This window comes from Cucumis sativus, chromosome 5 (genome assembly GCF_000004075.3).
Source record: "Cucumis sativus cultivar 9930 chromosome 5, Cucumber_9930_V3, whole genome shotgun sequence".
NCBI classification, from domain to species: domain Eukaryota; kingdom Viridiplantae; phylum Streptophyta; class Magnoliopsida; order Cucurbitales; family Cucurbitaceae; genus Cucumis; species Cucumis sativus.
The window spans coordinates 23,396,936-23,421,779 of record NC_026659.2 but is presented as its reverse complement, the minus strand read 5'-3'; the positions used below and the strand labels follow the sequence as shown (position 1 = coordinate 23,421,779).

The 24,844-nt window shown below is 32.7% G+C and overlaps 5 protein-coding genes and 1 long non-coding RNA gene across 6 annotated transcripts in view; 4 read left to right on the top strand and 2 right to left on the bottom strand.

Annotated features, from left to right (window-relative positions):
- The first annotated feature begins 953 nt into the window (after positions 1 to 953).
- LOC101219599 (endoglucanase 8) lies at positions 954 to 5,829 on the top strand. Its single transcript, XM_004150072.3, has 7 exons — positions 954 to 1,218; positions 1,298 to 1,705; positions 1,825 to 1,917; positions 1,999 to 2,160; positions 3,883 to 3,994; positions 4,082 to 4,245; positions 5,288 to 5,829. Exons 1-7 carry the CDS (start codon positions 955 to 957, stop codon positions 5,609 to 5,611), a joined length of 1,527 nt encoding a protein of 508 aa, XP_004150120.2. The 5' UTR covers position 954; the 3' UTR covers positions 5,612 to 5,829.
- A 3,666-nt stretch (positions 5,830 to 9,495) lies between these two features.
- LOC101219841 (dynein light chain 1, cytoplasmic) lies at positions 9,496 to 12,235 on the top strand. The gene is made up of 2 exons (XM_004150073.3): positions 9,496 to 10,063; positions 11,792 to 12,235. The coding sequence occupies exons 1-2, from the start codon at positions 9,833 to 9,835 to the stop codon at positions 11,963 to 11,965; spliced, it is 405 nt and encodes a 134-aa protein (XP_004150121.1). The 5' UTR covers positions 9,496 to 9,832; the 3' UTR covers positions 11,966 to 12,235.
- A 1,666-nt stretch (positions 12,236 to 13,901) lies between these two features.
- LOC116404142 lies at positions 13,902 to 14,700 on the bottom strand. Its single transcript, XM_031886406.1, has 2 exons — positions 14,479 to 14,700; positions 13,902 to 14,398 (listed from the first exon to the last, which is right to left on the bottom strand). Exons 1-2 carry the CDS (start codon positions 14,660 to 14,662, stop codon positions 14,259 to 14,261), a joined length of 324 nt encoding a protein of 107 aa, XP_031742266.1. The 5' UTR covers positions 14,663 to 14,700; the 3' UTR covers positions 13,902 to 14,258.
- Positions 14,701 to 16,135: 1,435 nt separating this feature from the next.
- On the bottom strand, positions 16,136 to 17,900 carry LOC116404031. Its single transcript, XR_004216965.1, has 2 exons — positions 16,389 to 17,900; positions 16,136 to 16,301 (listed from the first exon to the last, which is right to left on the bottom strand). It is a non-coding gene; the product is annotated as an uncharacterized LOC116404031 (long non-coding RNA).
- Positions 17,901 to 18,288: 388 nt separating this feature from the next.
- LOC101220544 (F-box protein SKIP28) lies at positions 18,289 to 19,991 on the top strand. Its single transcript, XM_004150076.3, has 2 exons — positions 18,289 to 18,828; positions 19,205 to 19,991. Exons 1-2 carry the CDS (start codon positions 18,403 to 18,405, stop codon positions 19,787 to 19,789), a joined length of 1,011 nt encoding a protein of 336 aa, XP_004150124.1. The 5' UTR covers positions 18,289 to 18,402; the 3' UTR covers positions 19,790 to 19,991.
- Positions 19,992 to 22,506: 2,515 nt separating this feature from the next.
- LOC101220785 (mediator of RNA polymerase II transcription subunit 23) overlaps positions 22,507 to 24,844 on the top strand; it is a 60,325-nt gene continuing 57,987 nt past the window's right edge. Inside the window, exons 1-2 of the mRNA XM_011657152.2 lie at positions 22,507 to 22,747; positions 22,863 to 22,906. Of these exons, the coding sequence (XP_011655454.1) occupies positions 22,637 to 22,747; positions 22,863 to 22,906 (155 nt within the window). The 5' untranslated portion in view covers positions 22,507 to 22,636. The remainder of the gene's footprint in view (positions 22,748 to 22,862; positions 22,907 to 24,844) is intronic.

The following is a 24,844-nucleotide window of genomic DNA, read 5'->3' as shown; positions in this document are numbered from 1 at the left end:
TTCTTGAAAACATAAATTTGCTATAATCAAACGACAACTTTTTTTTTTCTCAACTTCTTCTTCTTTTAATAACTATATTATCCCATAATGTTTTTATTTCAACAACATTTACTACCAAATGTAACACACGCTCATAACCTTCATGCTACAATAGTATTGGTTGAGAAACAATAGAAATATTCTGTTAATTTGTTTAATATAATATTTCATTCTCTTTGTTTGATTATTAATAATTTAATATGGTATTAAAATATATTCTTTTTGTTCTTTAAAATGTTGTTTTTATTCCTAATAATACAATTAAATTTTTAGATTAATCAATTTGATTATGTGTTTATATATAAGTAGGAGTGGACGTTAGCCCGTCAAAGTTAGTTTTTCTATCAAATAGCTACTAAATTGACTATGACTAATTTAGTAAATGTTTAAGTCGCCGATTACAACAGAGTACAAGCTCATTGGTTTGTTCTAACATTCGAAACTCTTTAAAAATGGTGTAAAACCTGCAACCCATTAAACCCATACTTATAATTTTTTTTGGGTATATATAGGCAAGAAAAGAATTAAACTATATAGAAAAGAAATATATAATCTAACTAATATTATTTTATTTTGTGTATTTTTGTAGATGTGAAAGATAATTGGTGCAGTATGAAATGATAGGCTGAAGAGAGTAGTAGTCTGATTGGTTACAACTTCGATAATGGCTTTTTTTGCATTTTCAATACATTTTTCTTAAAAAATGATTATCCAACCCAGCAGAGAAATTATTTGTGGAAAGAAACAAAGTGAGTACCCGTCACCCGACCCGAATGAAGGTCAAACCCGGTCAAGAATGTCTTGCATTGGGACCCGTACAACATCCTATCATACCAACCCACGTGGCATTCTCCCTTTGGCCAAACCTCTGGAATCCAATGACCTCTTCCCTGTTTTTCCATATAAAAGAGAAGCATGAACCAATGTGCTTTGCATGTGCTGAGCTTCTCTACTCCCTCTCAACACTCAAATATGGCCTCCCCATTCTCTTCATTGCTTCCGCCTGCCATTCTCTTCCTCCTCCTACTCTCTCCTCCGGCCACCGCTCAACACGACTACCACGACGCCCTTCGCAAATGCATTCTCTTCTTCGAAGGCCAGCGCTCCGGTAGACTCCCCCCTGATCAACGTCTCAAATGGCGCCGCGACTCCGCCATTCATGACGGCGCCACTGTCGGCGTAAGCTTATTTTCCTTCTTTCTCTTCTCTCTAGTGTCCTACATTCTCGTGTTCTGATTTCTTTCTGGTTTTACTACAGAGAGATTTGAGCGGCGGGTACTACGATGCCGGAGACAACATAAAGTTCGGGTTTCCGATGGCATTCACAACGACCCTGCTTTCGTGGAGCATTATCGACTTCGGCCGGAATATGGGACCGGAACTTGGGAATGCACTAAAGGCGGTGAAATGGGGGACGGACTATTTACTAAAGGCAACGGCAGTTCCCGGGGTGGTATTCGTCCAAGTGGGCGATCCTTTCTCCGATCACAACTGCTGGGAAAGACCCGAGGACATGGATACACTTCGTACTGTTTACAAAATCGATAGGTCCCACCCTGGGTCTGACGTGGCTGGAGAAACCGCCGCTGCCTTAGCCGCTGCTTCCATTGTCTTCAGATCACGTGACCCTTCTTATTCCAGATTGCTCCTCAATCGAGCCGTTTCGGTACGTCGCTTTCACACCCAATCTCAACCCCTTACTTTACCTTTTCCTAACAATTAAGATAAAAATAAAGTTACCTTCAGCAGTAAAAAAAGTGAATTAACCGTGTTTTTTGGGTTTAGGTATTTGAGTTCGCTGACAGACACAGAGGAGCGTACAGCGGTAGTTTGAGAAAAGCGGTGTGTCCGTTTTACTGCGATGTCAACGGTTATCAGGTAATGTAACTATTTTTTTTTTACTGTCTCCAATGAGAGACCGAGTGAAATTAGATGATTGAATGTGGGACGTTGGATCAGGATGAGTTGCTTTGGGGAGCGGCGTGGTTGCACAAAGCATCAAGAAGGCGCGAGTACAGAGAATACATATTTAGGAACGAGGTGGTGCTTAGAGCTGGGGATACTATCAACGAGTTTGGTTGGGATAACAAGCACGCGGGAATTAACGTCCTCATTTCCAAGGTTTGTTTTTACTCTTTTACCCTTTATCATCATCATTCCTCACGTAATTCCCGCCGTTTATTACTATTCTTTTTTTTTCTTAAGGAAAGTGTAATTCTTCCCTTTTCCTTTTTTTTTTCTCCAACACTATTATTCTTGCGCGTTACGTAATTCGATATTCTTTGTTGTCGTTTTCTTCTTTTCCTGTGTCGTATTCCTCATTCGCTCTGTCGTTTCAACCTATTCCGGTTCGTTTGATTCTTTGTGCTTACGTAGTTAACTCGACCGCCACGTGGCTTTCAGGGGTTTGATCATTCCCATTTTCCTACTAACTTTTTTAGGGGAGAAAGCAATTCCCATATCCCAATACTGCAAAATCAGTAATGACGATATATTTAGCCACGATAACATTCATTACGTGGCAACTTTTTTCATCGTAAATATTTTTAAATTTATTTTTTATGTGGTTGAAAGATGGTGCATGTTTCCAATACACTAGAATTCTAAAATCAAGTTACTAAAAATAAACTTTGATTCACCACATTCAAATAATTTTTGTCCTCTGCGAGTTTAAGAATGCTTCAAATGAGTATTAGCTAGGGGTAAAATATAAGGTTGAAAATTTATTTACTTTACATGGTTGACTTGCTCGGTATTCATTTGTTTTTTAATTTTTGAAATATTACATCTGAAGTAGTCTTTTTACCTCCAATTTTCTTGTTTTGTCATCTATATTTTACCAAATTTTCAAAATGAACTCAAGTTTCCAAAACTAAAATGAAAAAGCATTTTCAAAATTGTTTTTGTTTTTGTTTTTTTATTTTATTTAGTTACGTAAGAGAGAGTGATAAAAAATAAACCTAACTTTTAAAAACACAAAAACAAATAGTTGCAAAACCAGTTGTTATTGGGTTTTTATTATACCCATACATATATGAGTTGTGATGTTTCGATATGACGTCCATCAACCTTTGATAACTTTTTATTTAATTCATCCCTATACTTTACTTCATTTTTAAGATTAGAGTAGATGAGTTGGTACGTATCAACTTTTTCTAATCATTTATGTACATAGATTATAGATTGATAGATTATAATTATTGTTAGAATATGGTGATGAGGAGAGTAGGTCGCATGTGAGAACATGAAGGGCAAGGGAAACAATTGTCTGTTTAGAAGAAAAGGAATGTTAGTTGGCTGAATAGCAAGAAACTATAGAGCAATCAAAGAAGGAATTATTCCAAGTACACATAACAACAAAGGAAAACTAAATAATTGTTGTAGTGTTTTATTATTGGATAAAGTTTTTTTATTATTGTATTTCTATATAAATATTCCTCTTTTATTAATAATTGCGTCTGATGATGATAATGATATGGGTATAGAATTCAAGGACTTTGAAATGTGGGGAGGAACCATTTTATCCTCTGCCCCATCCCCATTAGGGATAAACGCCTTTAAGAAGTCAGAAAGTTGGGTCTGAAAAGTCATTAATGCCACTGTCTTCCGGTCTTGACTCTCTGAAATTTATAGTTTGTAAGGTATGGGGTAAGATTGTCTTTTCATTTTCTAATGGTGGGGTCTTTAGGTCAGTGGATGACTCGTGGATTCATGTGCCTAAAGTCTGTGAAGTTATAGTTCCTTCACATGTGGTTTCCCTCTTCTTCCATTATTTTTTCTTAGATAAATTTACTTTTCTTCAGTTTGATTGTGACCTTCTTGAACAATTTGAAATTATTGCAGGAAGTGTTGATGGGTAGAGCTGAATATTTCTCATCTTTTAGGCAAAATGCTGATGAGTTTATTTGTTCAATTTTGCCTGGAATTTCTCATCCTCAAGTTCAATATTCTCCTGGTACTTATTATTATTATTATTGATTTTTATTTAGTTACTAAATGTTTATTACGTAATTTAATATTGGTTTTGTATTGGATTGAAAAGGTGGGTTGATTTTCAAAGCTGGAGGAAGTAACATGCAGCATGTTACCTCACTGTCTTTCCTATTGCTGACTTATTCCAATTACCTTAGTCATGCCAATAGAAATGTGCCATGTGGAAGCTTTTCTGCATCTCCTTCCATGCTCCGACAACTCGCGAAACGTCAGGTATATGAAAATTTCAATTATATGTCAACACAAAGGAAATAACAGTTGATATGATTTAGGGTGCACTTATCATTATGCATACACCACTCAATTACAGAAAAAAAAAAAAAACACATTTTAAAATGTTAAGTCTTGTAATATGACATTTAAGTGGGACTTTGCACCTAAGGATATTTTTTACAAAAATTCATTTCTAATTTTTAGTGTCTCTTATAAATAGCCATAGTTTTCAAATATAGTTTTGTTTCTTTAAAATAATATAGATAAAAAAGTGCTAGTTTTTCCTGTTTAAAATCAAATATATAACCCTTTATAGGTTGTTAACCAAATCTTTGATCACGAGAAAAAGCATGCTTTACCAATTCCCTAAACATAGTTTATGTTTTTATTATTACTTACTAAATTACTATATTCTTTTTAAAAAAAGAAAAAAAATAAAAAAGAAGTGCATGTTAAAATATACACTTTAGCCACAGCCAAAGTCCTTTTCATATCATCATTTGATTTGATATTATTTTAATCATAATGATCCTCCCTTTCTTTTAATAGCAACTATAGGGACACACCCACTATCACTCATGCAAACAACTCCTTATGGGGTCGGATATAATTATTAATTTATGTAATCCCTCAATTTCTTTAATAAGTAAAATTACACTTCAGAATTAATTATCATTATATATAAAAAAAAATAGAATTTTTGTAAGCAATAGTAACTGTGTAGGGACCAAAATCTAGGTCGGATGAATTAAATATATAAAAAGAAAGAAATGAACGGCTATAATTTTGTCTCCTTCTCGTCTTAGGTTTAGCTGTTGTGTTTGTCTTGTTTTGTGTGTGGAACAGCAATAACCCAAAACAGTATTTTTATACGTTAGATGAATACAAAATTAACGGCTATGATTTCGTGGGCCCTACAAAATTACATCTCCACTTTATCCCAAACTACTTTTGACCAATCGGGAACACAAAAGTTACCTTTTCCCGATTTCTTATGTTTTCAATCCATTTTTTGGGTCTCCTTTCTGTTGGGTCCTACCAGGTGGACTATATTCTAGGCGATAACCCACTGCGGATGTCATACATGGTTGGATACGGTGCGCGCTACCCGTTAAGGATCCATCACCGAGCCAGTTCGTTACCATCGCTTCGAGCCCACCCCGCTCGGATTGGCTGCAAAGCTGGTTCGCGGTACTTCCTGAGTCCGAACCCTAACCCTAATGTGCTGGTTGGTGCTGTTGTGGGTGGGCCTAATGTGACGGATGCGTTTCCGGATTCGAGGCCGTTTTTTCAAGAGTCGGAGCCCACTACGTATATCAATGCGCCTTTAGTGGGCCTGCTTGCTTACTTTTCGGCCCATCGTTGAGTTTGGGGAAGGCAAAAAAGAAAAGAAAAAGAAAAAGGAAAAGGAAAAGTTAGTTGTACGGGAGATTGTAGTGTAGTGTAGTGGTGCGCGAAGGTCACCCTACCGTTATTTTCAAAGATTTCTAATATGTTTCTTGATTAAGCGATTAAAAGAAAAACGCTTTTATTATTATTGTAATATTTCTTTGGTTATATTATATTATATATAAACTTCTTTTATTTTCTTCGCATTATCATTTGTGCTCTCTTTAATTATTTTAATGATTTGTGATTTTTAATTTTAAAAATAAGTTTTTTTTTTTTAAATAGTGTTTTAAAATCCATTCACAATTAGTTTTTAGTGTATTTTAAATAATTTTTACGAAATTAATTTCTGAAAGACATTTTTTTTGGAAGTAAATCTAAATGGATTCACAATTATTGGCTTTCTATTTAAATTTGAATTTGCAAAATCTTATAAAATTATAATTGTAGATATATTTTTAGATTGTCATATTTGTTTGCTATCAATATTATTTTAAATATCAATGGATTGTTTTATTATCATGTTTGTTTGGAATGATTTCTATTTGAAAATGTCTTAAATTTATATAATGTTTCAAAATGGGTACGTGATTATTTGTTAATTTTATATAGTTTAAACTTACATAAGTTTTTATCAATTTTAAATTCTTTTTAAATTAGTACAGTTTATATTGTTTTTATGTGTTATTTTTTTCGCCGAAACAATGTATAATAATTTAAGATATTTTTTATAAAACAATATTAATTTATCAATACTATACCTCAACAGTTGAATCAAAATCAAATTAGTTAATGAAGCTTACAAATTTAATAAACTTTGACTCAATTTATAAATATATTAAGGACATGGGCTTTTTTTCCATAATAATAAAAAAACAATATATTCACATTTAGTAGCAAAAGATCAACAAAAACTCACAGTTTAGTAAGTTTTTTCATATAAACATTTTGTGAATTTTGCTATTTTTTTTATATTTTATCCTATTTTTCTATTATCATTTAAAAGTATTTTTATATAATTATAAAAGGTGGATTATAAGTGGTTGTTTTAGTTATCTTTATCAATACAAATAAAAAGAAAAAAAAATCAAACAAACCAACTCCAGCTCGTCACAGAATCGTAACTCTAACAAAAACGTTACCTAATAAACACACACAATGAACAAAATCATTTTAGAAAAGCCTAATTCTAATATCAACTATATATGTATGTGTATGTATGTCACTTCAACCTTGCTTCGAACCAATATTGTAAATGCAAACTTATAGCCTTCGAAATAGTTGTTTGAAACTTAAAGTTGATTTATGATGTTTCGAGTGTTATTTATGCGGAGTTTGTATGTTTGTGCTTTGATGTAAAGTTGTATTATCTAACACCACCGTCACGTGTCTTTGATTGGTGTTCATATTTAGTTGCAAAATGTCAGTTGTAGTTTTTGATGCACTTTTTAAATTTTAAATACTTATTTGTTTATAAGAGAAATTGTGTCAGAACATAAAAGAATTTAGCAAAAACATTATATAACACCTTATTTTTGTGTATTGCAAATATAACAAGTAATTATATACATCATATGACTATCAGAAAGATATCTGTTTTTAAATTTGCTACTTTAAAAATAGAAAATTATTAAAATTATTTACAAAATATATCGAAATTCATTTTTTTTAAATAGTTTCATTTTTTTTTTATTATTCACAGAGTATCATTCTTCTATTAATAAATAGTAGTAAATAGATTATGGAAAAAGTATGTAAATTTAGGATAATTCTAAAAGGAAGTGTTACCAAAAACAAAAATAATTATCAAAATATTCTCAAGTAATCATTAAAAAAAAAAAAAGTAAGAGAATTGCCGTAATTGTGGGTTGGTTGACCGAAAGCCTTCGAGACCTCTGTCTTCACTTTGACCAACACAGCTCTCTCCTTTTGCTTTGAATCCAAAACAATGAAGAAAAAAAGAAAAAGAGAAAAACTTTTGTGAAAGTGAAAATTTACTACAAATTCAATCATATTTTATTTTCTTTCTATTCTATTTAAATATTTTAAGTAATTGTTTAGTTTTAATACTATTTCAATAACATACATTTCTGTTATCTAATTGAGGCAGTTTCTATAGTTATTAGTTATAAAAGTTGTTTAGTTGTGTAAATAATTAATAAGTTATGGAATTAATGTCAATAAATGCAGAGTTCATAAAAAATTATTTGGACCTAAAAGGCACTTTACCTTAACAACTCATTTCAAAACGTCTCACACATGTTTTTAAGTTTTAAGTTTTCTTTTTATAATGTTAATAGTTAACTATGGACATTCAATCTTAAAAGTGAGAGGTTTGATCTTCGTGTTTTACAATTATAATAAAACACAACTGTCGATGAAATTTATTCCATTGAAAAAATGAATGGAGAAAAAAAAAATGATAGGTAAATAATTTTTACTCAACTTTGAATGGTTGTATCGACTTAAACCATAAATTACTAACTGTATCAATTTAAACCACATATTTTTACAAGTGTATCAATTCAAATATTTCGTTATGTTTATTTTGGTAAAACATCATGTGAGGCTTATAATTTTATCGATTAAATCTCCAAACTTAAATAGACAAAACAATTAAGATTTTGAACTAAGATTTATTTTTAAATTGTCAATTTAATTTATAATTTTCATTTCCTTAAATCGCAGTTTGAAAAAATCTACCCATATAAATTTGACAAAATGACAGTTTTCAAATATAGTCTTAAAAAGTTATGTCCTAAGTTATTTTATAAACCAAATCTATAATATATATAAAAGTATGGATTAGGATAAACTTTTTATTTTTATTTTTGTCCTTCTTCTTAGTAGACTTGTTTATTTCTTACTTGGATTTTATTGTAATTTGTTTTTTAATTTAAAATGAATTATCAATAAATACCAGCTCATTTATAATTTTAACTTTTTCTCTCCAATTAATTATATCATTCAAATTTCTCTAAAACCATTCACATTCTCTCCTACTATCTATTTTATAATTATTTCAACATTTCAAATTCTAATCTATTTTTCAGTTTTAAATTTTTGCTTTGTAATTAAGTATACTTTTGAGGTAAAGATGTAAAATGTGCTTACTACAATAGTATATCATGGATCTTATAATTGACGGATAGAAATAAAAAAATTGTATTATCTATGTGTATATTTCAACCATATATTTAAATTTAATTATTCATTTAAAAAACAACTAATTATAATTTTTTAAAATTTTGTTAAACAATTATACTTCTTAGATAGGTTAGATATACATAAAATATTTAAATTAACACAAATGTCAAAATAATAATAACTCAATGTTGATGTCCATGTCCAAAATTTTATTTCATTTAAATATAATTGATACATATATAAAAAAACTTATTAATTAATATAAAGTTTGATTGAACTGATTGTTTCATTGTCATTATATCAAATTCTTTATATATTTTAGTTCATCCAATTTATATACAGTTGTTAACAAGTTTTGAAAGTTCTTTCAAGAAACGAAGAAAAGTATATTTTAAAAGATAATGAGTAAATAAATATAAGTTTATAGTATTAATTACTCTAATTTTATTTAGTTAAATGAAATAAAAAAAATTAAGGTGGATAGCTTCTGTTACCAATTAGTTTAAAGAAAAATGTAAATGGATAAATTTTAGAGAGGGGATTTAAATTAATATCATTATATATTGGTATAACCAAAGGGTATAAATTGAAAAGTTTAGAAAATGATAATAAAAACTAAAAAGGAAAAAAGAAGGAAAGTGAAAAGAAAAAAAGTTGGGGTTTGGTGGGCATCTCTATCTAAGCACAGATTACCAATGAAGAAATGGGAATTATTTCATTGGATTTCGTCTTTGACCGACGTTGTGGTTCAAAGACAGAATCCCACAAACACCAACCCAATAAAATTCAAAATTTTTTATTTTCGTCTCGCAATTCCAACTCTTTCTTGGCATTGCCTTCCTCTCCTTGCGCCATTGTTTCTCTTTTTCCTCCCCTTCCCCCTTGTCTTCTTCTTTCTTCTGCCACACATTTTGTCATATACGTTACGGGCATCGTGTTTTATTTCCTCTGATTCTGAACCTCTGAACTTCTGAAGAAGAAGAAGAAGGTGGGGTTGTTTTTTTTGTAGATCTTTTCCCCCAATTTCATGAGATTGTAGTGTTTCTGGGTCATGGATGGAGCGGAAATGGAGCTTGAGCGACGGAGTAAGTTTCTGAATGGGCTTATTTTGAAGAAGAAGGCAGGGGAACAGCAAGAGCAGCGCGATCGTCTCAATGTTCGCGTTAGAGCCTCCGATATGGCCTTTCCTCTGCAGAATCGCGCTTTTAGTTGCGCTCGTGAACTGCTCGATTCGATGCCTGGGAAGCTCGATAGCAAACGTCTTGCTCTTGCCCTTAAAAAGGTTAGAAAATGGAATAAAAACATCTAACCTTGAACTAACTAACTTTTGGTTCTGAAATGCATCTTTGTGGTCGCGATTTTCTATGAACTACAGCTTCCTTACCCAGTTTTCGTTTTGGATTTCGAGTTATTGAAAGTGGTTTTTCTTGGTATAGTTATTTGACTGCTTTGAGTATTGTCTGGAATGTGTTTGATGAAATGCCTCCTTTGGTCTGAACCGAACTTTTTTTGGGGGGGATTTCTAGTTTGGAATTTCTGGGATATCTATAAATTTATGTAGAGAACTCGTTGCAATTGTTTCTGTTTTGGGTTCTTACAAAAGTCGGTTTCTGTATCATGAAAGTACTCTGCAGTTGAAAGGGTCTCTGAATTAATTAACTAGCTCTGTAAACTGTTCATGTTTTTCCTGATTTGAGCACTTCCAAACTTTAGGATTAGCTTTTCAATTATAATCGTAGGTAGCAAATTAAATGTTCTTTATTGCTCTAGGGTCCTCCCTAAACTTGTAGTTCGGTAGAGGGGGATGGCATTAAAAAAGTTGTGGACACGACAATTCCAGTGGGAATTTGCTGCCCACCATTAATGATCATAGCTTATGGCCATCGCTACTGACACTTGCCAGTCTCCTTGTTATTCCTCTGGTTTTCTAGAAAACTTGTCGGAATAAGGATATCTGTGTCATTGTCAAATCCTTGATGTTATAAAACTCTAGATTTTAGAGGAGGCTACTTTATTCTTAGCTGAAATTTTCCCTGAATTTGCCGTTTTATACTTCATATGTAGTTATGTCTATGTCCCATGTGTTTCTTTGTAGTCCTTCAAAGTATAAGCTTTATCTATATTGGCTGGTCCTCCTTCTCTAGCCTCTCTTTCTAGTTAAGAAAAAAGAGCTGTTCAAAATAGTTTTTTGGTTTGAAAATTGTGGTGGATTGATTGTAAAAGTCAATATTGTTGTGTATATAGTAACTATTATTTAAAATTTCAGAAGATTGAAACGAGCGATGATTTTTTTTTTTTTTTGGTGATAAATAGGTTGTGATAGCATACCTAAAAAAGTTTCTTTTCAAAGGTTATAATTGATTTTTTTGGGTGTGAAATATTCAATGCTCTCACACCATTCTTGTGGAAAACATACCATTTTAAAACATAATCATTATAGTGTTCTTGACAACAAAATAATTAAGTCTGAAACCATCAAGCTGCATATTCTTGTGCTTGGGACAAAATCCACTCATTAAAGTTGAGACCTTTTTTGCTCTGTTACAAAATCCACTCTTTTTAAAGCATATATGAAAGGTTTATTGTTGTCTTGCATGAGAAGTGTAACAACTCAACCTTATCATAGTTAAAAAAAGGAGCTCTAAGAACAACTTTATATATTGTAGAATCAAGTGGTTGCTCGTAGTATAATAGGAGCCAAAACAGAATCACAATGTATTGTAATGTAAAAGGTGAAGTACTTACGAGTTAAACCAAGTAATTTGAAAAACTTTGACCTCTTTTCGTAAAATGAGCCAAGCCCTAAACCAACTGAATCAATGCTAACTTCACCCATCCTCACCCTATTAATTTATTTATCCTAACAGTTACTCCAACTCATTGCTAATATACCCTTAACAACATTATTGTCATAGTATTGGCAGGTATCTCAATTGTAAACATTCTCTAATTAAATGAAGTTAATTGAATGGAAGAGTTTGATGGTAATGATTTTGTAATGGTTTTTCAGGAATTTGATTCCTCCTATGGTCCGGCTTGGCATTGCATTGTGGGAACTAGCTTTGGATCCTATGTAACACATTCCCTTGGTGGGTTCTTGTATTTTTCGATAGATAAAGTTTATATCCTTCTCTTCAAAACGGCAGTGGAGCCTTTATCTCGTGGAGCATCCTTGAAAGATTGAGTTTCTCTATTATATTCGTCGAACGGGTATCAAATTTTAAGTCATGAGCAAGAACAACCAGGTTCAGCCATACTATTCTTTTTTGTTGTATCATTGACTTTACCGTGTTAAAGTGATGTGAGTTGTGCTTGTGCATTGATTTTACTAGTGAATTGTGAAATTTTTGTTGTGTGCTGTCCAACACCAAGGATTTGTGATGTTATCTTATATTCATGCTTTATTTTGGTTCAAGGGAGTAAATAAAAAGTTGTATGACAATATATCGATTTATTTTTTTTGTAGGATAGGGGATCAAACCCCCTAACTTCTAGTGAGGAATATTATGTTACTTTAGCAAATTTTAAAACAATCTATCAAATAATTTAATTCAAAATAAATAACTCAGAATTTACCTAAACTAATTTGTATTTATATTAAAGTCTACTAGCACATTTGAGAGAAATTTCAAAATGGTTAAAATGATGTTTGTCATTTTTAAAATCACTTTAAAATTGTTTCAACTTATGTAAATTGCATTTATAAGTGTATAAAGACTGAATTCATTAATCTTTGAAGGGTTAATGATGTGTTTTAAAGTGATTTTAAACTAAAAGAATGTTTTAAACCGTTTTAAAATTACTCCCAAACATGCATTAAGATTCTAACACCTTCAATCCACGTTCACCAAACCATACAAGAATTGAGTTTTCAAACTTACATCTAACTATTAGAAGAATTGGTTATTGGTCTTATTTCAATTTTTTGCAATTCTAAAAGGCATTTCCTACAATTTGAAACATAATTGTGTTTATACAATAAGAAGAAAATAAACATTTTTGCTTAAACATCTTTATTATGTTATAACAAGCAAAGAAAGCTGTTGCATGTTGAAGTAAATATGACGTGAAAAAATGTATGCGTAGTTTGAATTATGGTGAATAGATACTTATTCACAAAATTTGTCAAATGTGCTCACCAAGTGAAGTGCCTCAGCCTACAACAGATATTTATAACAATTTAAAGTATTGTAATTTTTATTATATCCATTTAGACTTCTGTAATAAGTTCGGCAATTGGGTTTTAATTTCTTACGGTCTTATTTTCTTCAATTTGTGGTTGATGGTCTTTTCAAAGGCTTTGGTTTATGATTCTTCAAACTTCTTTTCGCCAACTTAAAGGAGCCGTTTGGGGGAAGGGTTGAGTTATGGAATGGATAGGGTTATGATAAAACTAGTGTTATAAAAGTTGTTTGGGGGAAGAGTTATGTGAGTAGTGTTAGATAGTGTTATCATAAGATGTGTTTGGGGGAAGAGTTATTTAGGTAGTGTTAGGATAGTTTTATGATAAGATGTGTTTGGGGGAAGAGTTATTTAGGTAGTGTTATGATAGTTTTATGATAAGATGTGTTTGGGTTAGTGTTATGTGGGTAGGGTTATGATACGGTTATGATAAAATGTGTTTGGGGGAAGTATTGTATTGGTAGTGATGTGATATATTTATTATTTAATTAATTTTTTTTAGCAAATTCATATTTAAAATCCATTCCAACCAAACCCACTGCATAACGGGCCACACATTTATGCAATTGCTTGGTATGAGCGCTTCAACGTCTTTATGCGGCAGTCGATCACTATGGTCGCATGTACATTGCATCCCGGCAACTTTGCGGCCATCATTCGCAGAAGTTGTGGCAGATACCCAGGTCTGAATGTGCCATTGTCTGACTTCCATCCACCAATAGACACCAACTCGACCATACACTCGACGAGGGTTGCCTCCTCCTCCTCCGTCCATACATGCTTAGGAGCACGTGATGAACTTGTCATACAACCATGCATTTGTTTAAGTATCTTCAATAAACACGAAGGAATAATTATTAAAATATACAAGAAGGCAAAATTCTCAAATTCGTTTTTCATACTGCATGCATACATTGAAGCGTACAGGAAGACACACCCAATACTAACTAAATACAAGTACAGGAATACGAAATCGAATTAATTAGCCTATTCGTTACGCAACTGCCATTCATTGAACATCCCTGCGGCCAAATCATCCCTTCACTGCGTCCATTCGTTTGAGTTCTCAACGAACTGAATGTCATCACCTCCAATCGTGGTGTAGGTGGAGTCTCATTCGTCAACAAAATCAACATTCGTCATCTCGCAGTTGATGAGATTATGTAGTAGGCAACACACTAGAATTGTTCGACATTGAATTTGCACGGGATAGTACGACTTGCCGCGAAGAATTGCCCATCGACCCTTCAACAACCCGAACGCTCGTTCAATAACATTCCTAGCAGCAGAATGTTTCATGTTGACAAGTACTCTTTCGCGGTGGCAGGGGCATTTCCCGCTCCTCGCCACTCTTGCAAGTGGTATCTTTGTCCTCTATAGGGAGCTAGAAATCCCTTTGCATTGGGATATCCGACGTCACATAAATAGTAATAACCTGTTACGAATGCGTCAGATAGAATTAATTTGCTTGACGTTGTAGGAAGTATATGTTCGAGGCATAAAACATTTGATTACCGTGAGGAACATGCAGTCCATTTGGTCGTGCAATAGCATCTCGAAGAATACGCGAATCTGCTGCGGATCCTTCCCAACCAGCCAATACGAAGACGAAGTCGCCTTTCGTATCACACACACCGAGGACGTTTGTGGCAACTTCTCCCTTACGTGTTCTATACCTATGCCTATCGGTTTGCGACATGTTCACCTTGATATACGTGTCATCCAATGCCCCAAGGCAGTTCTGCAGAATGAAATACCACCCAGTTAGTCACTGACGTGGTGATTGATAAGTAACAGGATATAGTAATATGCGGACCTCGAAGCAACTCCATCGTGAATCAGTGCATGTGTTAGTCACTGGCTGGGGTTTCTTCAACAACTCATCGTGCAATCGCAACACCGCCAACAATACAAGGTTAAAGTGACGGGAAACAGTCTCTCCTGATTGCACGAAATCCCGCTGGATGACTCTATTCTTGACATCGTGTGCCAATATATGCAGAAACATGGCGACCATCGACGATTTCGGTCGACGTCAGACCAGCAATCGTCCTCAATAAGTGACATAGAATGGAAAAAGTTTGTCTGTCCATTCTGGTACTTTCATGATAAACGAGGTCGGAGGAGTGTATCATACGGAAGTATGACAGTTGTCTAATTTGATGCCTAAATTCGTACGGTGTATGGGTCACCCGCTTATTGTCATTCATTAGTGCATCCAATAACAGTACTAACTGATTATGGGTGGATGTGAAGACAGCTAGTATAGTGCGAATGTTTTGGTTATCCATTTCAGGGTAGCGCCTACGAACGTCACGATCTATTTTTAGCACTGTAATGCTAGTATACCTTAAATGCATACATTAATATAAATATTTATGTACTTCTAACATATAATTATGTAAAATGAACTTATGCATCAACAATATGTTACTAGTATGAGTATGTTCGAACCGTAAACCAAAACAAACTGCTCGAAATTCATGTTGTTCAGTTTAAAAAGCGTGGCTAATATCGAAAGAAAACAGTTGGCTATTTTTTGAAAAAGAAGTACGATGTGGTCTATCATAACAGTTGGCTAATATCGAAAGTGTTATTATTTTTCCTTTTATTTTAAAATTTGTTTCAGCCATATTTTCTGTTTATCTTTTTTTAAAAAAATTTGTTTCTTCCACATTTTCAAAAAAGCCTTTTAATTGCTTACAAATGCCCGTGAAAATTTTCGGTTGCAAATGTATTGTTTACAATTGCTTACAAATGCCTGTGAAACTTTTCTTTTCAGTTGGAAATGTATTTTTTTACAAATGTTGATGTCATTTTATTTATTTTATAATAAACTATACACGTTTACTGAAAATGAAATTGATGGTAAAATTACATGTTTTACCTTGGTACGAAAAAATAAAAGTAATAAAATGCTAGAAAATGTCATTTGATGTTCAAAATAGGCTTTTTCAACCAAAAATAGCTTTATTTTATGCAAAAAATTTTAAATAGTTATTGCAAAAAAAACTTTTTTACTTTGAATAAATTCATTGTGATTTCCAGTTTCATACTACTGATATGGTTGTGTGGGTATACACTTTGTGTACGAAATTTTTTAAAAATGAAGACATTTTTTTTAAACCGAAAGAAACTGTTAAGTAAAAAAATACAGTTACATTTGGAATCATGAAAAAAAAAAGAGAATTCTTTATTACCGAATATGGTCACTAAATTCTGAAGTACAATATGGAAGAATGCAAAAGTATTAACTGACAATATTTGAAAATAAAGTAGTACAATATACAGCGCCAATGCCTCGTACCTCTGACGAACGAAGTAGGAAGTTGGATATCCTGCAAATAAAGAAATGAAATTAGTGTACCGACATAAGAAAAGTACAAGTACAAATAGTATAAGGATGAGGTGTATCGACTACGTACCGTATTGTTTGGAGGAATGCCAAGGTGAAATTGAAAAAAGAAGATTGATTAAAATGAATGAGCAATTTAGGCCGTGTTATTTAAAGAAACGTTGTGCTTCAGAGAAATTGAATTCGTTCGGTGTAACGAACTTGATCAATTATTACAAACAAGAATACAAAAAGAAGCAACAATAGGATGCGCAGCAAAACATATATAGCTATACAAATGCAACCAAATAAGCATAAAACATCGACACATAAAACATATATGAAAGAGTCACAAAACATCAACATTACTTGAACTGAATATGGACAGTGGACATGAGAAGAGATCAAGAAAATCATGAAAAGTATGTTATGGCCGTGCCTAAGTTTGTGTATAAGAAGGTATACTCTTCACAAAAAGAAGAAAGTAATAGCCCACAAATATGCTTTAAACATAACATAATCTACTTAACATAGATATGACAAAAGAAAAAAGAAGGCGAAATAGAAGTTCAAATGAAGAAAACAAAGTTAAGTTACATACCAAATAAAGAAAGCACATAGGAGAAAGCAAGGAAAACAACACAATAAAATACAACAAAAGAAGTGGTATATATAGAGGGTTAGAGGGTGAATAAAGTATGCCTTTATTCACTCATACAAAAAAAAAAAAAAAAATCTCTGCAAATTACAGAAGTGTACAGAAAAGGGAAGAAAATGGTCAAAACCTACAACTAAGATAAAAATAAGCTATGAGTAGACAAATAGATAACCAAAAAATAAAATGAACACAGACAGTGCATATTAATGGATGGATGGATGAGATTTGCTTAGAAATAAAGAGAAAGAAACAGAACAATTGCTTGCAAGTAAAGAGAAAAGACTTCTCAGCAAAGCAAATTCAAAAGTCATATTGATTGCAAGTAAGTGGGAAGTGTGAACATAGTCAAAGTGTCAAATAAATAAATATGTCAACATATTTATGAGGGATAATATTAAAAAAATGGTACAAAATGTGTTCAGATTAGACACAGTAGCAACAACAAAGTGAAACCAACAAAACAAATTAGAAACATGACAAACAGGGACATATGAGTTAACAGGGATGAGGAAAATTTAAACAATATAACAGGAAATTAGGGTTCACAGAAGTATAATTTAAACAATATGAATGGGCAAAATGGAAGGAGATTAGAAACATGACAAACAAGGACGTATATTGAAACAGGGATGGGAAAATTTAAACAATATAACCGAAATTAGGGTTCACAGAAGCATAATTTAAACAATATGGATGGGCAATATGGAAGGAGATTAGAAACATGGCAAACACGGATGTATGTTGAAACAGGGATGGGGAAAATTTAAACAATATAATAGAAATTAGGGTTCATAGACGTATAGTTTAAATAATATGGATGGACAATATGGAAGGAGATTAGAAACATACCAAACAGTAAGATTCCTAAACCTAGGGTTTCCATTATACGGGCCCCAAATGTGGGTTTGGGTTATTATAATCCAAACCCACAGTAATAAACCGGGGCCCAAACAGTCCCAAAGGTTTGTAATGTTTGAAAACATAGTAAGGTTATAAAACTTCTTATTAGATTAAATTAATGATATACATACAAATATTTATTAATTTTATTTTTTAACTTGAATACTCCAAAGTTTGACTTATTAACCAATTAAAATCAATAAATATATAACTAGTTGGATTATATTCATGTTATCTAATTTTTTAAGGTACATTAGATTAATATTTGACAAGAGCTAGCTAAACTATCCAGCCTCAATCAATAAAATTAATTTTCAATACAATACAGAAAAACAAAATGAGATTTTAGGAAGAGAGTAAGAAAAAGTGAGGGGTGGTAGTAAGTATTTAAATCAAATTTTTATTTTCAAATCTTAAGAAGAAATACGTGCAAACTAAGCTAAATAATTCTCACAAAAATCCATTATTGATAATTTTCTTAGATAAAAGATCCACCATTGATATTTGATTCTCTCAAAATTCTCAGTTCTCAATTTCATTTACCGCCATGGCCGGACCAGAATCATCCGTAGCTAAGGAATTGGGTTTTTCCCGCACATCGGCGGCAGAGAAGAAAGATGAAGAACTTACTTCCATGTCTGAGAATCAGGAACCGCCAAATCCGGCGTCTGTGGCTGAAGCAGGGCCACCGCATGAGGCGTTGTTTCATGTTATGACTTATCTTCCTCTCTTTGAGCTTCTTTCCCTGAGCGCAGTCTGTGTATCGCTGAGAGACGCAGTGGAACATGATGTGTTGCCGTGGCTTCACATCGTCGTCGATGGGCGATTGAGCTCCCGGTTGTCCGATTACACTCTGGGGAGAATTGCCCGGAAGGCGAGTGGCCGCCTTAGAACTTTGGCTTTGATCAACTGTTTCAAGATTTCAGATTCTGGACTTCACGAAGTTGTTGAGAACAATCCTCTTCTCACCAAGGTATTCACAGCTTCTGCTGAGTTGTTGGTTGGTTAATCTTATCAATAATTTCTTCATTTGTACTTTTAATATTTATTCGAACTGTTTTAATTATCTGTTGAGAATGTCAATTTGGGTTGTTTCTACTTTTATGAGATTTATACTGCAATGATCGGAATTTAATAAAGGACTTAAAGAATGTATTCGATCATGTTAGTCTAATAGTTAATGGGAGTCATGGGTCGTAATGTAAGACGGTATGTCCTATAAGTTCAGTCGAAATGCGTATACACTCACAAGAAAGTTAGTTATTTGAAAAATTATCCCATCAAATTCAAAGAACAACCATTTTACTCTCGGAAACAAAACATGTTGAGCATTTTCCTTCTTGATTCAGCTTTATGTACCCGGATGCACTAGTTTGACTCCTGAGGGAGTGGTTAGAGCAGTGAAGACTTTGTCCCAAGATTCTCACAATTTGAAGAATTTAATGATTGGTGGCATTTACAACATAGAGAACCAACACCTTGAAGTCCTCAGATCCCATCTTCTTGAAAACCGATCACTGAACAAGCAGCAGGAGTGGCGACAGGTACACCATCTGTATCATGAGCACGTGGACCGGCCGAGGTTGTTGAGTAGCGATTTCCTGCCAGTGATTGATGTACAAATCTGCCCAAAATGCTATGACATAAGGAATGTCTATGATTGCTCAAGGGAGAGATGCAAGATAAAGCAAGGAGAGAATTTGCTGGCAGATTGCCGGGGTTGCATTTGTTGCATTCCAAGGTGTGAAGAATGCGGCGGATGCGTGGATGATGATGAAATAGAAGAGGCTATATGTTCAGATATCTTGTGTTCAAGTTGCTGGTTTCAACTTCCCAAATGCAACCATTGTAATAGGCCATATTGCAAGCGACACCGTGATAATGTAAGTAGCTCTACTGCTGGGTTTGTTTGTGAAATTTGTCTTGAAACATAATATGGTTGAGTTGCCACATGAATTTGGATTAAAATTAGAAGCCATTGTTTGCTTTTTTTGTATCTTGCAAATGAACGTTGCAAGGCATGGCTGCAACAAATTATGCTTTGTTTGAACGAACTGTAAGTATAATGGGAAGTAGGTTGAGTTGGTAAATTTGAAGTTAATCTGTGCATGTTATAAAGTTTGTATTTTGGGTGTAGAGTTGTAAGATTGAGTTTTTGATAAACCTATAAAATAGGCAAAAAAAAAAAAAAAAAGAAGAACAAGAAGAAGAAGAAGAAGAACAAGAAAGCACTTTCTTGATAAATATACAAATTTCAATAGTAATTGTTCCAAGTTGTATGCAAACTTCTTTACAAACTTATCACGTTTTTTTGGATCTTAAACAAAATCATTATCTCACATTAACCATGACTATGATATAATAGTTTAGATTTCCTTCTAAAAGTTTGTGTAAGAGGCTCTGTGTCATGCCAAGTGTTTGTTTTATGCAAAATGGTTATATAAGAATAGTAAAAGTGTTTGATTGAGAGTTGAGTTTTAGAAGATTGTATTTATGTAACACTAGTTTATGCAATTTGTGTGCTTAGTGAACATCTTAGATCCAATATTTGAACAAGCCTAAATTTGTGTAACATGTGTTTAGAAGTGTTAATGTTTGTAGCAGACCATAGTAGTTGTTTAAGTGTTGACATAATTTATAACTTACAGTAATTTATTAGTTTTAGCTTTGTTGATCATTTGGTGATTGAACATGGTATATTGATTTACTCTTCAATTTGATTAAGCATGTGGCTCTTAGTAGAGATGTTTGCAAGGGTCGAGGTGGGAACAAGGAATATAGTCCCCTTCCCCACTTAGCCATCAAGAAAAAAAGTCTTCACACTGCCTCCCTCATTCTCCATTTAGTTGGGGATTCTCTCACTCATTTGGACCAGGTTCTAGACCTCACATGTTAATTAGTGGACATCTCTAGCTTTTAGGCCACATTTACACATATGTAAAAAGTAATCAATCAATAAAAATAAGAAAAATGTGAGGTTGATTCTATTACTATTAATTGTTTTTACCACCCTTTGCAACTATTTTCACTCTTTTAATAATTCAAATTCAGGTTTGGTAATATGAAAACAAAGTTTACAAATTGAATTTTGGTGATATGAAAATATGGTGATATAAAAACAGAGTTTAAAAGTGTAAAGTTAAACATGACATTAATTTTTTAGCAATTAAAAATGTATTTTAAGATAATTTTGAATACCATAAAAGTGATTTTCAAAGTTTCAAAATTATTTTTATTTGAAAAAACATGGTGAGGATTATTTTCGTTTGAGAAAACATGGTGAGGATGAGTGTGAACATCTCCAACTCCAATCAAGCTAAAAATGGTTAGTCCATTTTAGAGAATAACTTATTTAATTACTTTGGTTTGGAACCAGGGGAACTACGGAAGTGACTAAAAACCATTTTTTGAGCAATGACTAAATAATTTATTCTTTATAAAATAAGAAAAGATTTTAGAAAATATTTACATGAAATAAAACATCTCCAATTATGTATAATTACAATAATAAAAAACGGCCTCAATATCCAAATTAAAATATATCTATGTGTATGTATCTTTATGTATAGAATGGACAATGATAAATAACATCTTTATGTATCTAAGATAGACAATGATAGTGGTCTATCGCTTTTTTGTCCTAAACTACCACAATTGTATATGAAGTTTTTTAAAGTTATTACTTTCTAATATATGCTTGCATATAGATGAAATTGAGGATGATAAGAATGAGTTGGAACAAATTGGAACCACAAATTTAGAAACATCCAAAAATACAATTGCTGACTAAGGTTTGAATCTTTTTCAAACTATATATCTATCATTATCTATGGTCTATCTCACCTATCTAGGATATATAGAGATAAACCACTATCTATCCCAAACTATACTATACAAGTTTTTAAAAATTATTACTTGAGACAAAAGAAGTTGAAGCTTAAGAAGATAAAGAGGTTGAAATAGAAGAACTATTTTGTGTCTATTTAGGATAGACATATATAAGATGCTATTTGTGTCTATAAGAGATAGATGCCCATAAACCATAAAAATAAACCAGAACTGCCAGCGGTGCAACTTCGGCACTATTGCACTCAATTTTGCTAGACCCACAATCCTTCTTATATTACAAATGCCATGACCATGGCCATCAAAGTTGCAACGGTTCGACAAAAGCTACCGACTCTTGACAAGATCTTGAACTTCCTTTTTGAAGCTCGGAACGGGTGGTGTCAAACTTCAAGTTGTCGACATCATATGTAAATCTTCTAATGCAACCTGTTGTACGTGAGGAATATGGTCCATGAGGATGAAGAAGGATAAATCGTAATTTATGAAAATAGAACGGTAAGCTTAATGATATATATATATATATATATATATATATATATATATATATATATATATATAATTTTTATAGGGATGGTAAATATTATTAGAATTGTTATATATCTAAATTAAACCTAAGAAAAACTAATATGTAACTAACTAAATGAGATGAAAAAAACATGAAGGAACTATACACATTTTGCGCAATCGAACAAGTCTGCTGGGCCGGCTCAATATGACCAATAGAAACTACTCGGCCCATTACTCTCTCGTGGAATCCAAACCCGATTACCCGCAACAATTTCAGAAAGTTGGGAACCAAATAAAAAAACTACGACTCAAAAAGACGAACACTGCCAAATTCCGAGTTCTTCAGTTCGTTGATTCCGGTTTCAAGTCCTGTGATTCTTCCTGAAATTCCAAGAGCTCGAGCTGTTGGAACTGGGAATGAGAAGATGGATCAATCACAACGATCCTCATCACTAACGACAGTCTCCACTTCCCGTGCTTACCAGTTCCACCCAGCTCGAGCTGCCATTGTCAATCTCTTCGACCTCTACTTAGGAGTAATAACTTAATTTCCCTTGTCCTCACCTTTTTTCTCTCTCATTTTAAGTTTCCATCTTTATTTTACAAACAGCATCTTCTGTGCTTATTTTTTTTTTTTTTTTTTTTGGGCAGAGGAGTAATCGTCTAAAGCATGAAGATTCAGCTAGAGAACCTCCGTGAGTGTTTTTCTCTATTATATTGTTTATGTCTTTGTTGCTTTATTGGTTTATGTTTTTTCAAAAAACGTGTTTGTGTTTTTGCTGGTTTTATTTTGCAATCTTTCTTATTATATGATTCTGACATTAGTTCCTTTAAACTGAATCTGGATAGTTTAAAAACTAGGTGAATCACATTGTTCTGTTTGAGCGGCTAAACATTTGTCTCACTAAATTCCAATTGATGCCATATTCCTCTTTTGACATGGTCCATGATCCAATTCTCTCTGGAAATATTTTTAGTGTATTTTTTGGTGTTTCTGCAATTATGAACCAGAATTTATGCCATAACATATCTCAGTGGTCATCTACTTAGGTTTTAATATCATATTAGATTTCTTGAAAATTAAATATAGAGTGAGATGGTTGTCCCCTGAGAATAGTCAGGAGCATGCAATGGGCCTCGCACGAATATCCATTTTTTTTCTTTTTATCATAACATAGCCCGCCCTTTTTAAGAGATTAGAAGCAGATACACTATATAGCCTGTTTTTAAGACTAACCAGCCTAAACAGGAACTATGAAATGAGCTACCTACATCTAGTTGTTACATGAACAACCAATTTCTGTTTTTTTTTTTCCCTCTTTTTTGTGTCAATTTCATTCCATAAGACTTGGAGATTCTTTTACAACATTACTTGAACCGGATTTGTGCTGTAGGTTGCACAACCATGACATTTTTTTGAGCCAACGAACAAGTGTGTACTTGAGTTCTAAGATTATTTGGAGATTATTTTTTTAATTATTCTTTTACGTATGTCTTTTAAAGTAAATTGAGGTACAAAGCCTGAAAGCAACAATGTCTGTTGCTGTTCTTCTGTGGGTAAACCTGTGCAAAAACATATGGTTCAGTGTGTTATTTGATAATGGAAAATGATTTGCATGCTCTAATCCCCAATCCATCGACTGAAAACTCAACGATGGCTATACTTTTGGTTGTCATTGCTCTTTTATTTTCTTGGAATATATTTTTCTTGTTAAAAAAGGCTTTACCTTTCTGTTTTTTTGTGCAATAGAAAATATTCTTCGCTTTTTACAAGAAAAACACATGTGTTATTGGTATTTAAGTGATCTGATGTGCACGCTGAGTTGCACGTTTCTCATTTTCGATTTATTTTATTTTATCCTTAATTGATATTGTGCTTCCCTGTAGCGAGTTTGCTGAATTGAGTTGTGATAGGTGATTTTGTTTTCATTTTATCAATTGGTGGCGTGAAAGTTAATTTCTCAATATTTTTCTTTCCATTATTGTTCTATTAAATTTTCTATTGACAATGAGAGCCATATGCTTTTATGAGAGGATCATTAAATTGGCACAAAGTGTTCCAGTTTGTTGCGTGATTGCTCAAATTGAAAATTTGAGGGTATGATGGTAACAACTGTTATGCTTCATGGGTTTTTAAAATTTCCTAAAGTGAACAACTGAATGAAGATACAATACTGGGTGCTGCTGAGTTGGAAATTAGGTTTAAAGTACGAAGTTATTGCTTGGCTCTGGACATTTGGCTGTTGCATTCATAAGTTCTGTAATTTTTCTGATGATGAAATATCGTTTTCGTGCCCTGGTAAACAATAATTGAAGTAAATACATAAAAATAAAAGGGGCAGTTTCAAATATAGCAAAATGAACCAAAATATTTACCAAATATAGCAAGATTTTAGATTCTATCAATGATAGATACCTATAGAATCTTAAAATTTTGCTATATTTTATAAATATTTTCACAAATTTTACCATTTACAATAATTTTCCAAAATTTTTATTTGAAAAGGAAACAAATCTCTATTATTAATAATTAAATATAGAGACAAAAGCTCATTGTACAAGAGGGTTATACAATGAGCAAAAGAAAGAGAGAAAAAAAATCAAATATTACAATAATTTCTCAAAATAGAATG

Excerpts from the sequence above, each read along its gene's own strand:
- LOC101219599 (XM_004150072.3), top strand. The coding sequence starts at position 955 with ATGAACCAATGTGCTTTGCATGTGCTGAGCTTCTCTACTCCCTCTCAA. Across the intron at positions 1,219-1,297 it reads ATGACGGCGCCACTGTCGGC|AGAGATTTGAGCGGCGGGTA; the intron begins GTAAGCTTATTT and ends GTTTTACTACAG. Across the intron at positions 1,918-1,998 it reads GCGATGTCAACGGTTATCAG|GATGAGTTGCTTTGGGGAGC; the intron begins GTAATGTAACTA and ends ACGTTGGATCAG.
- LOC101219841 (XM_004150073.3), top strand. The coding sequence starts at position 9,833 with ATGGATGGAGCGGAAATGGAGCTTGAGCGACGGAGTAAGTTTCTGAAT. Across the intron at positions 10,064-11,791 it reads TTGCTCTTGCCCTTAAAAAG|GAATTTGATTCCTCCTATGG; the intron begins GTTAGAAAATGG and ends ATGGTTTTTCAG.
- LOC116404142 (XM_031886406.1), bottom strand. The coding sequence starts at position 14,662 with ATGTCGCAAACCGATAGGCATAGGTATAGAACACGTAAGGGAGAAGTT. Across the intron at positions 14,399-14,478 it reads TGGACTGCATGTTCCTCACG|GTTATTACTATTTATGTGAC; the intron begins GTAATCAAATGT and ends CATTCGTAACAG.
- LOC101220544 (XM_004150076.3), top strand. The coding sequence starts at position 18,403 with ATGGCCGGACCAGAATCATCCGTAGCTAAGGAATTGGGTTTTTCCCGC. Across the intron at positions 18,829-19,204 it reads ACAATCCTCTTCTCACCAAG|CTTTATGTACCCGGATGCAC; the intron begins GTATTCACAGCT and ends TTCTTGATTCAG.